General features: G+C 37.7%; 1 protein-coding gene across 4 annotated transcripts in view; it reads right to left on the bottom strand.

Moving 5' to 3' along the window:
• The window catches only part of KHDRBS3 (KH RNA binding domain containing, signal transduction associated 3), a 154,608-nt gene that overhangs the window by 103,583 nt on the left and 34,748 nt on the right, over window positions 1-16,277 (bottom strand). For all 4 annotated transcript variants that reach the window (XR_009053817.1, XR_009053816.1, XM_057735718.1 and 1 more), the window contains exon 2: window positions 2,665-2,783. Coding sequence is in view for 2 of the 4 variants with exons in the window: in XM_057735718.1 (XP_057591701.1) it covers window positions 2,665-2,783 (119 nt within the window). In the remaining 2 variants the exon portion in view is untranslated. The remainder of the gene's footprint in view (window positions 1-2,664; window positions 2,784-16,277) is intronic.

The raw sequence follows: 16,277 nt of genomic DNA, 5'->3' as shown, positions 1-16,277 counted from the left end.
GGGAGAGAACACTTCTCCACTTTATATATATATATGTGTGTGTACATATATATATATATAAAATAGACCACTATCACTCATGAATACAGATGCATTTGAATCCAACAATGTATAAAAAGGATAATACATCATCAAATAGAATTCAATCCTGGAATGCAAAATTGGTTTAATTTAGCCAAATCAATAAAATTCACTATATTAACAGCAAACAGGAGAAACATCCTGTGTTCATTTCAACAGATGCAGAAAATATATTCAACAAAATTCATTACCCAACCAGGATCAAATCTCTCAGCAAAACTAAAACAGAAGAAAACTTCCTCTACCTGATAAAGGTCATCTACAAAAAAAACCCACAGCTGTTACCATGCTTAATGGTAAAATACTGAATGTTTTCCACATTGATTGGGAACAAGAGAAAAATGCCTAATCTCACCACTTGTATTCAAGCATTATGTTAGAGACCCTAGCCAATACAATAATGTAAGATAATAAAAAGCATAAAAATTGGAAAGAAAGAAGTAAACTGTTTATGCAAATGATATGATTATGTACCTACCATATTCTAAGGAATCTATAAAACAACTTACTAGAACAAGTGAACTTATTAGCAAGGTAGCAGAACACAAGGTCAATACACCAAAGTTTACGTTAGAGGCAAAAAACTGGAAAATAAAATTTTGAAATATCCATTTTACAAGAGTGTTCAAAAGACATAAAATATTCAGGAATAAGTTTAACAAAAGACGAGACCTTTACCCTAAAAAGTACAAAATGCTACTAGAGAAATTAAAAATCTAAATAAATGGAAAGACACAACATGTTCAAGCAAGGGAAGACAATATTGCTAAGAAGTCAGAGCTCCCTAAACTGATCAACAGATTCAATGCAACTGCAATCATAATCCCATCAGAATGTTTTGTGAAAAGAATTCTTAAATTTATAAAGGATTGCGAAGGATCTATATCCAAGCAATCCTGATAAAGGACAAAGTTGAAGGGACTACATTACCTAACTCCACATCTTACTATAAAAAGCTACAGTAATTAAGATGGTGTGGTACTGGCATAATGATTTGTAAATGGATCAATGACACCAAATAGAAAGGACAGAAATAGACCCTCACTTAACAGAGGCATCCAATTTTCAACAAAGGTGCCAACACAATCAGTGGGATGAAAATATCTTTCAACAAATGGTATTAAAAACACTGGATATCCATATGAAGAAAAAATGAATTCTAACTATCTCACATCACACACAAAAACTAATTCGAGATGTATCATAGACATAGAATTCAAAGCTCTAACAATAAAGCTTTTAGAGGAAACTCAGGAGACCACCTTTACAACTTAGAAAGGACTCTAATATTTTCTTGAGGCTGGCAAAGATTTCTTAGTTGACAGAAGGTAAAATCATAAAAGAAAAACTTGATACGTTAGACATCATCAGAATTAAAAACTTCTGCTTATCACAACACCCTATTAAGAAAATAATAGGCAAGCCAGACTGCGTCAAATATTCACAACACATATATTCAACAAAAGATCTGTATCCACGATATATTTTAAAAAAGCCCCTACAACTCAATGATAAGAAGACACATAGCCAACTCAGAGAGCAGCAAAAGATTTAAAAGGAGGTCTCAAAATCGAAGATATATAAATGGCCAATAAGCGCTTGAAAAAGTCCACAAAACCATTCAGCATCAGGGAAATGCAAATTAACACCAGAAAACACAAATACCCTAACAGAATGGTTGAAATTAAAGACCCTGACAACATCAAACATGGATTTAGATATGGAGCAACCACAACTCTGCAAGCACTGTTCTAGAAATGTCACTAATACAACCACTTTGGGAAAAAAATTATGGCAATTTATTATAAAACTAAAGACACAGCAATTGAAGTCCCAAGTATTTACTAAAAATAAATGAAGACACATGGTCACAAAATGACTTGTCTGAAAATGTTCAATTTAATTATAATAACCCCAAACTGAAAACTGCCCAGGCAAATGGATGAACACACTGTGGTATCTTCAGGTACTGGATTACTGTTCTGCAATCGAAAGAAATTAACTACTAATATATACAACATAAATCTTGTACACAGACACTCGAAAGAAAAACGAAAAGCAGAGTAAAAAGAATATCAATTTAGGCAAAATCCAGGATGATCAGGATTTTAGGATTAGATAGACTTTAAAGCCCCTATTGTAACTGTGCTCCGTGTCATAAAATAACACTCGCAATGAATAAAAATTAAAATTTTTCCTAGAATAGATAATCAGAGAATATTTTGAACATTTATGTGCTAAGCCCTATGCTAAGCACTTAACGTGGATAATCTTATTTAATTTTTATCAAGCCAACCTTATCTTACAAATGAAGAAACTACAGCAGGAAGAAGTTGAACAGGCTGTCCAAAGTCAAAAACATAACTCAGAATAATATTTTTTAGGGCTCCATAACTCATACCAAAGTCAAACAGAAAGGATAAAATCACTAAATAAGTTTTTAATTAATTTAAAAATTATGCGTGTCGGGGTGTTATGCAAAGGAAAAACACCTCAAGAAAACACCAAACAGAATACAAATTAAACATGTGCTCCCCCCGTGATAAAGTTTAACACACCTGCAGTGCAAACTCACTGTCTTACCTTAGGGAACTGCTTCACAGGAATTAACACTTTCTGTCCCAGCTTCATATTCTTATTAATCACCACATCAATGTACTTTTCTTCGTCCTTGCCTTCTCCTTTTTGAAATTTCTCTATTTCTGTGGAGGAAAAACAGATAACTGTAAAGTATCTGACTTAGAAATCCAGAGGCTGGGGGTTCTCCTTAGCTATATTGTGGTAAGAAACCATATACAGAAGATGGACTTCAGATGGGTAGTTTTTTCAAGTAATGACATATGTCCCATTTAATCGATGATTCTTCACCAGTACAGTGGGAAAACACACATACCAGGGTACCACAAAGTCAAATCTCAATTGCCCAACCTAATGGAGGGGAACAAACACAAACATAAAAACAGATTCTTTGGGGCCTTTCGGAATCCTAGAAAAAGGCTGATCTAATAGCAAAGAAAAGCCAGAAACTATTCTCAGTTCAGCATTATCAAGTACTGATATCCCTATTTATCAACCCCACCTGGCTCTCCAAGGCATTCCCCATCAGTAATGGGTTCTCTAAGAGGGCATTAAAAGCCCTGGACAACCTTCTGTCAGTCGACCTCTCCAACCAAATCTTCCCTCCTCACAAGTGACAAGGCCAACTACAAGCTCACAGCTTTGTTAATGCTCTTTTCTCTACTTGTGATGTTATTCTGATGATTTCAATTTCACGTATCTCCTTCGAAATTCAACCACATTAAATACTACTATTTTTGTGCGACCATTCCTTTCCTTGACTGGGCAGCCAGCAGTGGGAGAATCAGTCCCTCCCACCACAATACAAAGCACTTTGTACACAATTCTACTATCATTCCTAGCTTAGCTCTGCAGCTTCTGACCAAGGCTTCTAAGAAAAAAGATAATTACTAAATTTCCAACTAAACTGATTATTTTGCTGGCTTCCTTGCATTATCTCATGTTTTGATCCTGTAAAACTATATCATTTTATATAGAATCTGCATAGGAACAATATACACTGAAACAGAAGTATGTGAAATGCAAACATTTACATAGATAATTCTTGTTATTGTTATTGGAAAAAAACCTTTCAAGGATACTTTTAATTTTGACATTTTTCTATAAAAATAAAATACACATATGGTAAAAATTTAAAACAGTATCGTAGAATTTAAAAGTAAAAGAAGGTTTCTTCTCTACCCATACTCCAGAGGTAATAATATAGGCTGTTATATACTCTTTCAGAAATTTTCCATGAATGAACTAGCACACGGGCACCCACACATACAATGTGCTTGAAAATCGTACAACTAACGGTGGACACAAGCAAAATCAGTTTTGTTTTCTTCAGTAAAAAACAATAAGTCACATGTCATCTGCTCCATCGAGTACAACAATTAATGACTTCAGATTTAATCAGTAGAGGAAAATAAATTCCACATTCTATTTTTATTTATCCATTTATGCTATAATTGGGAATACCGTTAGCAAGTTAGAAGATTCAGCAAAATTAGGTACACTGAAACTTCCTAGAAAAAAGAATTTTTAATGTATGTATACATTTGTCAAAATATATTTAACTACCTGTTTTCTTTTTAAATAACAAAGCATTTTTATAATTTTGAGAACTTAGATGCATAATTTAATATTTAATTCCCTAATCAGCATTCAAAATGTTATTCCTGGCATCAGTGACATTTAACATTTGAAGTAACATGGAAAGTCATAAAGGTAAGATGAAAAAATTAGAAAAAATATATTTTAACATATATTACACTAAAGTCTGAAATATGCCTATGATTTTAAAGAGGAAAATAAAAACTGAAAGAAGAATATATAAAATACCTAATTTCCTCTCCAGATAGTCAACTTTCCAAATCTTATATTGATAAAATACTTTGTTGTTACCTTAAGTAGGCTCTGAAATATGCTAAAAAATAATATTTCCCTGTTTAAGATTTATTTAACAAAAAAATTTAAAGCCTGATGCCATGTTAAAGCATGTAGGTTTATATGTATTGGGCCTATCACACCACACAGCAGTGGAAAGAGCACCATCCCTGTCACTGGCATCAAACAGATCTGGTTTCCAGCAGGGCTCAGGCCCCTGTGTGACCTCCAGTGGTAACACTCAAAACTGGTCAAATCCTCTGTTTTTTAGGAGCTGCTCAATCAACAATTTTGCATTTCTACTTGATTGAAGAGTATAAGTAGGCTGATGTTTTCATGAAGTCCAATAAAATAAAGTGCAAAATAATAGGAGGTACGCAAAATGATCTAATGAAATCTTGAAACTGTCCCTAACTGGGAGTTTCATATTCTAAAACTCAGACTACCACCCCTCCGGCCTTCCCTAGGGAAAGGAAGGCACAGGATACCTATCAAGGTGGATTTAACCTTCTGGCAAATTGGAGCATATGAAGGCCAACCATAGAAAATCCAGCCAGATGTTCAAGGTCAAACACATAGGGGATTTGACTTCCGTTAATCCCCAGATTACATTTGTTACACACAGTTTAATGTAGCAATGCCATCTCCCAGCTCAGAAATAATAAGCAAATGTGTGATTGGGTTTTAGATGATGTAGGGGATTAAAATGCTATATTTTCAAACCAGGGACACCAAATTTCTATCAACCCAGAAATCTAGTGTCAATTATGTCTTTTCTGGCTTTTGTTTTTCCATTTCTTTTTTGTTTTTATCTTGGTCCCATCCGGAGCTCCCTAAGCAATGGACACTTACCGTTTCAGCCTACCAAATATATTAAAATTCACTAATCTTCTAAAACACAGCAAAATAATCTTTGGATTTAAATAAGTTATACTTCCTATATAAAAAAATTTAGTAATGTAAATTTTCATTAAAACTGCTTAAATTCTCTCACAGAACCAAGCATTTCTAAATTGACATTTTCCTTTGTCCCAGCAACTCCATTTCTACATATTTACCTTACAGATATACTTGGATAGATATAAAATATTATATACAAAGTTACCCATTTAAAGCACTGTCTTCAATAGCAAAACACTGGAAATCACCTAAATGTCTATAATTAAGAGCCTGGTTACTAAGTTAGGGCACAGCCATACAAAGAAACTGCATACAGCTACTTTACAACGTCAAGAAACTCTTTATGTTCTGATAGGAAAATGTCTCCACCAAATACATCGTTTACTACGCATACACACACACAGTGTAAAACAGTGTAAGAATATATGTTCATATTCACTTGTATATGCACAGAAAATAGCTCCCTTCTTATATATAAGAAACAAGTAACAGTGATTATCTAATTGTCAAGGGGGGAATGCAGTGGATAAGAAACAAGAATAGGAGACTTTTCACTGTATCTCTCTCTTTTACACTTTTAAAATTTTAAATCGTGAATATTTTGCCCTTTAAATTTTAAATCTTTAGACACTTGGGCAGATTTTTTTTTTTAATACTGAAACAATAAAATAAGAATGCACACAGAGACTGCTGTGTTTATATTTTGCGCCTTGGCTGAAAATTCAGAGCTTGACTCTTGATCATTCATTTCAGTTCTTTATTAAGATATCCTCTCACTGAGACTGTGATGAGGAGCTTACCTGGCCTGCTCCCCCACCTGAAGCAACAGATGTGTGTCTGGAAACTACATGAACAATATTTTATTTTGAGAATCCAATGATACTTCCAATGCAACACGGTCCATGAGGTGACAGAGTGAGGAGTAGGTATCTACCCAAAAAACACTGACTGAGTGCTGATATGTTGGAGAAACTGAACTGGGTGCTGGGAATACACAGAATCTGTGGCATATATTTAACACACACAGTGCTGCAGAAAAGGGACAAACAGGTTTGGAACTTGGAAAATTATTCAAAAAGCTAGCAAATGCGTGCTAAGTTCTTACAAGATGAGGAGTGGGTTTGCCAGGCAAAGAGCTGATGAGTTCTTCAACGAAGTAAAGTAACCCTGGGAAACACTGGTTCACATTCCCTCATCTGACACATTAGACTGTAGTTGATACATGAAGTTTTTTTTCTTTTCCCTTTTCTCCTTTAACAGTACAAAATGAAATAAATCACACAAGTAATGATGACAAAATCCTGCCACTGCAGAGCCAGTAAGTGAACAAGCTGAGACATGAACTCAATTTCCTGACCCCATATCCTGGGTTCTTGCAGAAAAGAACCAAGGTGAGAAAAAGGATGGTTCTCTGTGGCCAACACAGAGGAGAAATGAGGAAAAAAGTATGACAAGGCAGACCAGGTTCTTAAGGTCAACGCTGAGGTACTAAGGGTTCAGTAACAATAGGGAGATACGGAAAGCTGTTGGCTTGAGCGCCATCCTCAAGGAAAGGTGGTCCTGAGCAGAAATGGGTGGAACATGGAAAGAGCGCAGATGACATCCCAGCTGGATGATAAAACAACCTGTCCCATGAACAACCCGTGAGGGGTGAAACTAGAGGGTTCATTTCTATTTGAAGTGGACAGAAAGCCATCAGAGAGGCAAACCCTTCATATTCAGAGAAGGCATCAAGCCCGCGGGATGCCCAGCCAGAGAAACGCACAGGTGTGCCCTGTGCTCCTCTCCCCTGCCCTGCCCTCTACCCCTAGCACCCAGCTCTTTATAGCTTCTAAAGCACCAGCTCACTGTGGCTCAGGCTTCTGCACTTCTTCCCCAAGACTGAAACATTTCTGGGGACTTTCCCCCTAACAACAGTCTTCTCTTTGGTGCCTCTGCCTAAACCCCACTTCCTAGAAAGACTGTCTTTGAATTCCCAGACTAGTTAACCAAAACAACAGTGTTCTAGCATGATACTCACCACAAGTCTAACTTCCTACTTAATGCCCGTCTTCTCCAACAGACTGTCATGTCAGCTCCCCACCCCCCCCCACCCCGCCCGCCAACTCCTTTCATGATCCTGACAATATTCCAGGAAGGTTAAGCATTATTCAAATTTTGCACATAAGAAACGTTAGAAAATATATTTCTAGAAGTCATACAATTGGCAAGGAACATTACCAAGCCTCAAACTCAGGCTCAAAGTCCAAGACACTTTTCCAACACAGTCTATAGACAGGTCATTAGACATCCTGTGTAGCTAACAACCCAATCAAGCCTGTTACACAGTGCTTTTATAAAGGAAAACAAATATTCTTTATGAAACAGGTCCATGAAAGAATGCACTAATAAGCCAATGAATTCCTATGCTTAGCCCACATGGAATTTACCCTTCCGGATCAGAAACTCTGAGTTAGAAACCCTGATGCTCTGTACCTCTGCCTGTTCCTAGAGCCTCTGTTCTTCCCTGGGTGCATAACCCAAGGAACTGGATTCCAGGAAGAAACAGATGGCATTTAAATGGAGAATCTGAAGACAGTTTAATTAAGGACCTATATATTATATAAAGGTGGAGGTATCCTAAAACAACAGCAGCAAAGAATGGTGCAGTACTCAGGGGTTAGCTAGGAAGGGAGGTGTTACTGCCGCAAAGCTGGGAAGCAGGAAGGGGCAAGGAAAGGAAAAGAGAGACAGCATGGAGAGGGCAGCCCGGCAAGGGTATAACTTCCCCAGAGGGAAGCAGCCCGCCTGTGCTGACCTAACACAGAGGAAGCCAAAGAGAACACTCACTGGGATCTCACTTCCTCCTGCAGATGTGCTGCTGGTGGCTCCACTGGGGAGGGGGAGAGTGTCTGCTGATGCAGCCCTGAGGCACCCACACCAGCCCCAGGGGCAGGGGGCACAGAGCGGAGGACGGTGGAAAGAGGACCTGGTGAAGCAAAAAGCAGCAATCCAGTCCCACATCTTTGGTAAATTGAAGGAAGCTTTAAACAGAGTGTGTGAGGCCTCCTTTACATACAGAAGTTTCCTTTTGTGCTTACCACGTATAATATTACACAGTAAAATACTGAAAAGTAATGAAAATCATTTTAGAGATCACTTATGACAGGACTAAGTAAATAATAATTATTATGACACTGTTGACAGTGATTCACCAGGTTAGGGGCTGCACGTTTGACTCAAAGTCTCTCTGTATTCTAATGAACCTATGATCTATCACCCTCATTTCACAGAATAAGACCCCGAGGACTCACATTGGTGAGAAGCTTGCCAAAGTTTGGACAGTTCATAAGTACTAAGGCAGGAGTCACACTACGATTTAGCTAACATTAAAGCCTATCTCATTAGTTGTTTAAAATCTATGTAATAAAAATTCATGAAAGGTTCAGAAGAGTATAAATAATACAAATCAGCCTGCACAATAAAGTACTAGTGTAGACAGTAATATGGTCAAAAGTGCCCCCTTTCCCAAGGACCTTAACTCTGCACGAACTTATTAAAGACAGGGGTTGTTGGCCTGGATCTATAATGAAACAAGAAGTCCACATAAGCAGAGTGACAATACCTACATGTTCAACACTCAGAAATCTATTTCAAAGTAATACAAGAGCCTAGTTGGAGGATTTAAAATGATCTTAAAATATATATAGTTTTCACAGCCATTGTAAATTCTATTTGACAGATTACTAAAATGTTACTGTGGCTGCTGTGTCTGAAAAGATATTTTTTAACCTCCAACATGACAAATGTTTTCACAAAGGAATTATTTTATTTAAGCAATCCAAACCTAACAGAACACCTATTAGATTCAAACCAGAGTTGAATACACTAAAACCTGCCCAGACTAGACTGATTCATACAGCTCATGATCTTGCAAATAATCTTCCATAAACAGAAATAAATGGCACAGCAGAATAGAGATGCATATCACTCTCTAATAAGAATGAACAAGCTCATCATAAATACACAAAAATATACCATCCAAGGAGCAAAGAACAGTCAATACTCTAAATATTAAAATTCTTGGAAGTAAACCTATTTTTATAAAGACAGAGCTAACATTTGCATACAATGTATCCTTAAATATATACACAATGCATAAGATTAAAACATACACACAGGAAATGACCGTCAAATTCCCCCAGGAAGGAAGAAAAAACTGATAAGGAGAGCGGGAGAAAGGAATTACAGCTGACCCTTGAACAAGGAGGGGATCAAGGGCGCTGGTCCTCCATGCAGCCCCAACTCTGCGTGTAACTATCCAGGTGGCCCTCCATATCCACAGTTCCTCTGTGTCCATGGTTCCACATCTGCAGATTCAACCATTATTTTCTATTTTTAAAAAATCTGCATATAAGTGAACCTGCACAGTCCAGACCCACGTTGTTCAAGAGCCAACTGTACTTCTTCTACCCATCATGGAGAAGTAACAAAAATATAACAATAATACTGGCAGCTGGAATTTATTTAGTGACTATCATCCAGGCACTTAATACTTGTAATGATGCAGCAGAGTAGAGGTAATCTTCACTTTACAGAAAGGAAACAGCTGCTTACAGAATCCAGTGGTTTAGCTAAGATCCCACAAGCGACCCGGATCTAGGATTCCAACCCCCATGTACCCGATTCCTAAAGCCAGGCTCTCTCCAGTTTCTTGGCATCGCTGTAGTAAAGGGATCTTGATTTTGAGTGAGAAAAATTCTTTGGATTATTATTTAGTTTTGGGGGAAACTAACCAAGTTATTACAAGTTACCAAAACAAATGATGTTTATCAAAGTGCTTTGAAAACTAACACATAATGCAAATACAGGTTACTCTTCTTTACTTAATGCAAAGCCTAAATTATGATGACTGATTTACATGTATCTCACTGTAGAATGGATTTCAAGAATTTGTGAAAGCAATACGATTCTAGAAATTCAAATCCAAATAACTAAAAAATTCTGAGCACTACTCAGAATTATAACAAATTTTATCAATTTTTAAGAGAAAAAAAAATGCTTCCAGTATACTGACCCCTTTTCTTCCCCTTAAATATAGACATTCACCAAACAAAAGGCATCGTGGCAGAAAAAAGAAAAATACAAAGATAAGACATGATGATCATTCAATGCCCCAGTGAAATGTAAATTTATCACCTAAACAAGGGGAAAGAAAAACCTTCAGAAATAAGTAGGTTACTGAATTTTGGTACTAAAGTCTAACACTTTGCAAAATAAACTTTTAATTGCAAAGGGGTTTTATAATTTTAAAACCATAAAGACCGAGGAATGTAAATCAGAGATGAGATGTTCTTTAAAACTGGTAGAAGGAGTCTAACAAGTTGAAGGAATACTACATTCTAGACCCTACCATGGAGGCTTTGCATTCGCGAAGTTCACACAGCTTCTCAGAGTGCTGGGGCAGGACTTATCACCCCCTTTTCTCTTGTACCTAATATCTGGCAGAGCTAAAGTCTGACTCTCACAGGGTTTGCTTCTTCTCCAAAATACCATACAACTGGCTTCTGTGAAATAAAATTCATATTTTATGGCAAGAAAAGAAAAACTTAAACACAAAAATTCTTCTTTGCCCTTTGGCCTGCTCTCTCCCCTCTACTGTGCATGGTGTAGCCACATCATGCATCAACCAACCCTCCCCACTAGCAGAAATACCTGCTCAGCCATAAAGAGCAACATTCTAGAGTCGACAAGACAACCCCTTAAAAGATAACCTTCCTTCTTAATCTTGTAAGGGGTCACGCTGACCCATGGCCCACCACCTGCTCGGTAAGCTTAGATCTGGGCTTTGTAAACTGTCAACAATAACATCATTTAATACACAGCCCTCTGCCTCAAAAACGTATGTAACTGTGCTTTGGCCTCTAACCGGCAGAACAGTTCCCGGAACTTTCTGAGAGGCTGTTCCTGGGTTATAATGCTCAATTTGGCTCATATAAGATTTTAGATTGACTGATTAATTTTTGTCAACACTTCAAAACAAAACAAAACCTTCTGAGCCAACAGGTAACATAATAGATTAGATTCCACCTCCAACATATGAAGAAAATTTTATAGGAACAGTCAACTGCATTCACTGAATGCCCGCTGTTTACAATGAGAAACGTAACAGGACCAACAGAGGAAGATAAAAACATAATAAAAGTACAACAGTGCAAACTAATTTCCAAGATGCTTCCATGCACAGTGGTGGAGACAACCAACAACCAGGCCCAGGGTCATTCAGATTTACCAGGCCTAATGGTTAATAGTGGCAAATTTCTCTCCACTGACTCATTTTCATCTGGTACTAAGGAAAGTTCTGAAATAAATATTTATTGAAACTGGTTGCAAAGAAAGGTCTCAGGTTCTACTTCAATCACCCAAAAAAGGCAGAAAGATGAACGTAGACAACAGAGAAAAAGAAGGCTAGGAGTTCTTGCCGACCCAAACAGACCAATCCCCTGGCTATTCCAAATGACTCAGGATTGCTCTCAATGTACCCCAATGCATTTGTCAAACGGAGACTTGGCAAACCCACAGACTAAATGAAGACAACAATACATTAGGTTAATTTGAGTTAATAATGACTTAAGTCAGTAACTGCTGGGAGGAGGAATGGGAATAACTACTGAAGACTGAAAAAAAGGAAAATCTACTTTTTAGTTATACCTGCCTAAGGGTTAAACCACATTTCTCACTTTTAATTGCAAACATCATTAAGTATACTGCAAAAGACCAGCTATTTTAAACAATTATCAGGCTCCAGAGGTCACCAATTAGAACCCTGCAAGGATTTGAATTAAAAAAGGTTTTATGATTAGGTGAAGTAATGATCCCAGAAAGAGATTAGTTCTGTTCAGGCTGCACTCATTATAAAACCCATTTCCTTTGTGTGAAGATTCAATGTCTTTCTCATTTATCCCGCTGGCATTATCACACTTTGAGATAGAAATATGACTGTACTAATGATATTCTATAACAACCATATAATACAAGCATTTTGCTCTCTATTACTTTCATATCTAATAAGATTACCAATGATTATTTTCTATTGGTTAGATATACAATAATACAAACTCTATGGGTGTGACAGACTGTTCAAAATAAATTCAAAGTAGGATATAATCAAGCTTTCGCTATACAGAATCATAGCCAGTCCCTACTTATGTAGCAGAGAGTCAGAATAATTGGGGGAAAATAATCCTTAAGACATTAAATCATATTTTTTCATATAATGATTACTTACAGGTTCACTTTTATAAAAATAATTCTAAAAATAAATAGCATTATCACAGATTGCAACCAGATCCCCAAGAACATCGACTCTGATGCTGTTGAAAAGGCATATTGACAAAATCATGAGAGAGATGCTAGAATAATGAACACTACTAAAAAAAAATGCAGCTTAATATTAGTACAAAGCATACAAGATGCCTAAAATATTATATTTCCCTCACAACTCAATGCTCTTCTAAGCTGCCTAAAAACTCCCAAACAAGCATAAAACACTTTTTAAAAACAAAATACAATTACAGCAGAAACATATTTTGTTACTCAGATTTAATCATCATAGAAAGTTAAGGCACTGATAACAATCCAGCTGTACACACTTTAATCAGCCACAGCCTTTGAGGACAGGAAATATCTCTACACAGATACATACAAGTATTGAAAATGGGGACACCTTCCCACATCATTTTAAAGCCAGGATGTGTTATCCGTACTAGTCTCCAGCCACATTTTATATTTTCCTTCTCCTTATGAGTTAGATGGTATCTCTTCACGGTGGACATTCCCACTGGGGGTTTTCTTAAAGGGATTTGTCAAGTCAGGTATAGATCTTCACATTCTAGACCAAGCTGTACATTAAAATCATCTAGGATCTTACAGAAAAATAACTACACTAAAGCCAGTCAATAGCATTCCTCTGTTTTCATTTTGTCCTTCAACCACGAAATATCTGGTTAAGCAATCATGCAGTCCAGTGGGTTCCACTTGTCAAATCTACTGACAACCGCGTCATCTGTTTTAAGGCTGAAAATACAGATAACTTTTGACTTCACAGAATTGCACTTCATGGCCTATCCAGGCAAATGAGACAGATTCAAAGGATAAATACAGAGCATTAGTTTGACTAAAACTAACAACTAGTACGTTAGGTTGATGTCTGACTGTCCTCTACTCTCTTCTCTTAAACATAGAGGTGGGATAATTTATTGATCTATTCAATGAATGAGTAACAAACTAAGATGAGAACACAGAAACAAATAACATGGACAGGAATCCAGAGAGGTGTTCCCCTAGATTTTCAAGAACTTACCAATTTTCATAGCAACAATGGTTACTGTCTCACCAAAGGGTCACAATACATAATCAGATATACAGTATATCTAAAGGATCACTATTTCATCAGGAAAGGGGAGTAAGAGGAGGAGGATGATTCGAGGAAAAAAATGTTTAAAAAGGCTCTATAAGGGAGGAAATAATGGGAAAAAATGAAAAGCACTATCTAAAAAAACCAACTGAAACAAATGAAATGCTTATCCTAAAGGATAAATGATTCAGGAGAGAATCACTAATTTACATACAATTATCTCTGTATGTCATACAAAAGAGAGATTAGATTTGGTCAGTAAGAAGGCCAGTGGCATAGAATTGAAACTAAAAGGCAGAAATAGAGAAAGGAGCTACTACTCATTTCAGAGATGAAGATTCTAAAAATAGCATTTTCCAAAGATGGAACTAGCTATCTTGAAGAGATTTTAAGTTCACCTATAGAGGCCTGACCAGCACAGGCTGGACTCACCTAGCGGGAATGTTATAGAGAGGATTCAATCACCTGATGGCAAGCTGAACTTGACGGTTCCTTTCAACCCGGAGATTTACATACATCTCTATCATCTGTCTCACTGACTAGCTCCTATACACATAAAACTGTGTTATTAATCATCACATGCCCAGTACCTGGTTCTACATCATGAATATAACATGCATTCAAAAAATATGTGAGTGAATGAGAGTGAATGATGATATTCTTCATGGAATGGCATGGTGAGACTTGATGCACTTTTAAGAATACCCAAAGTCTGAATTAAGCAAAATGGAAGTCATCTATCTATCTTTCATTTCTGTAAACAAACCATCTATGCCAGTTGCTAAGCTATTATCTCCCAGCTCCAAACACACTCACCAGGAAGGCTGGGCAGGGAATCTGCAAGCCCTGTTTCTCTGCTGCCAGGGCTTCCCAACAGGTTCCGCATCTGGGAGTGCCAGAGTAGAGGAGGCAGGGATACCGTCCCCTCCATTTCGCTCTGGTTCCTGGCAGCATACAGAACAGGGTTTCCAAATTCTGGCAATGACTGATTTTTCACATTTCCCTCACATTCTCTGCACCTCCTCCACAAGCCAGGACCCTCTCCTCAGAGGCTGAGTCCCAGCCCTGGGAGGTCCCTTAACAAGCTCCTGAGTAACCAGGCTCAATGGGCCTCGGTCCCAGCTCCACGAAGCACTTTCTCCCAAGTGTCCTCTCTTTGTGTCTCCATCCCTGATGGTTCTGACTCCTGGCAGAGCCTGTGTTACTATTTCTGTTACTTCAGTATTCCTCATTTGCTTTTTCAGTCATCTAGTATCTCCCTAACCAATCCTTTAGATTAAGTCTTGTTAAAACGCCTGCTGTGACTTCTGTTTACCTGACTAGACTTGACAAACACACCACCTTGGTAAGTTCCTGGAAGTACAGCGGAAAGTCCCTGGAATCCACAAGTTGGACGTCTAAGTACTACATGCCAGGCGCCATGCTGGGCCCCTATCAGCCACAAATGAGTCAGTGAGTGGCAAGAAGGACACAGGGGTCGGGGAGCAGCCCCAACTTGACCACCGGAGACCCTCTGACAAGTCACTAGTTTCATTGAGCCCTTCTTTCCCCGTGTGTAAAAATGGGGAGAAACCTAGGTTTGTGTGACCCATCCCCAACTCTGGGGGCTGGAAGTCACTTATCTAATGGCACCAGCATCTTCTAATTTGATGCTTCTAGTTTAATATTGCTTGGAAACCCAAATAAACATTTTCAGACCAGTGATTTATGAATGGTAGGAAGGCCTTCTTGGGGAGCATCTCGCTCACCTGCTGAGAGTGCTTTCTTACTTGCTTCCTTGGTCTCAACCACGCCTGGGAGAGCTGAGAGCAGGGGTGGTGTGCCTGTTATTCTCCACTCCACCTCCAGTACACCATAACCATCACCATCAGAGTTGAATGACATTAGCATAGATGGTCTCTATACAATGGAACCATAATGAATATCCTGGAGGCTGAATTATCTGACTACATCTCTGATTTCCTCTGTGAAAAGCACAGAAAGACAATGTAATCTGGGACTATGCAACTGCAGGTGATGTTTACCTTGAGAAGCAGACCTATCAGCATCCTAATTTGAGAAGTATAGAGTAAATTTCTATGACTATATAACCATTCAACACATTATTCAGAGGGAAAGGGTTTATCATCTTCAAAACATTTGCTATTCCAAGAACTAATTAAATTTACAAACTGTGTTGTGAATACCAGAAGGCAGTAGATGTACAAATCATATTGTTAATTATGCTTCTGACAAAGAAACTGTATTACAGGTATTACATACAAATGCTACAGACAGCCAACTCCTTTAAATTCTGTGATCTCAAGCTTGGGAACAAATGAAGCCAAAATATGAGCATAAAATGAATGTAAAACTAAGTTGCTTAGAGGAAAGTTCAAAAATAGCCCTAAGTGAAGGCTTCATCAGGTTATTCTGTCACCTGTTTTTGCTCAGGGCACTCCCAGAGCAGCCC

Source organism: Hippopotamus amphibius, chromosome 5 (assembly GCF_030028045.1).
Source record: "Hippopotamus amphibius kiboko isolate mHipAmp2 chromosome 5, mHipAmp2.hap2, whole genome shotgun sequence".
Lineage (NCBI taxonomy): Eukaryota > Metazoa > Chordata > Mammalia > Artiodactyla > Hippopotamidae > Hippopotamus > Hippopotamus amphibius.
This window is presented reverse-complemented; position numbering and strand designations above follow the sequence as displayed.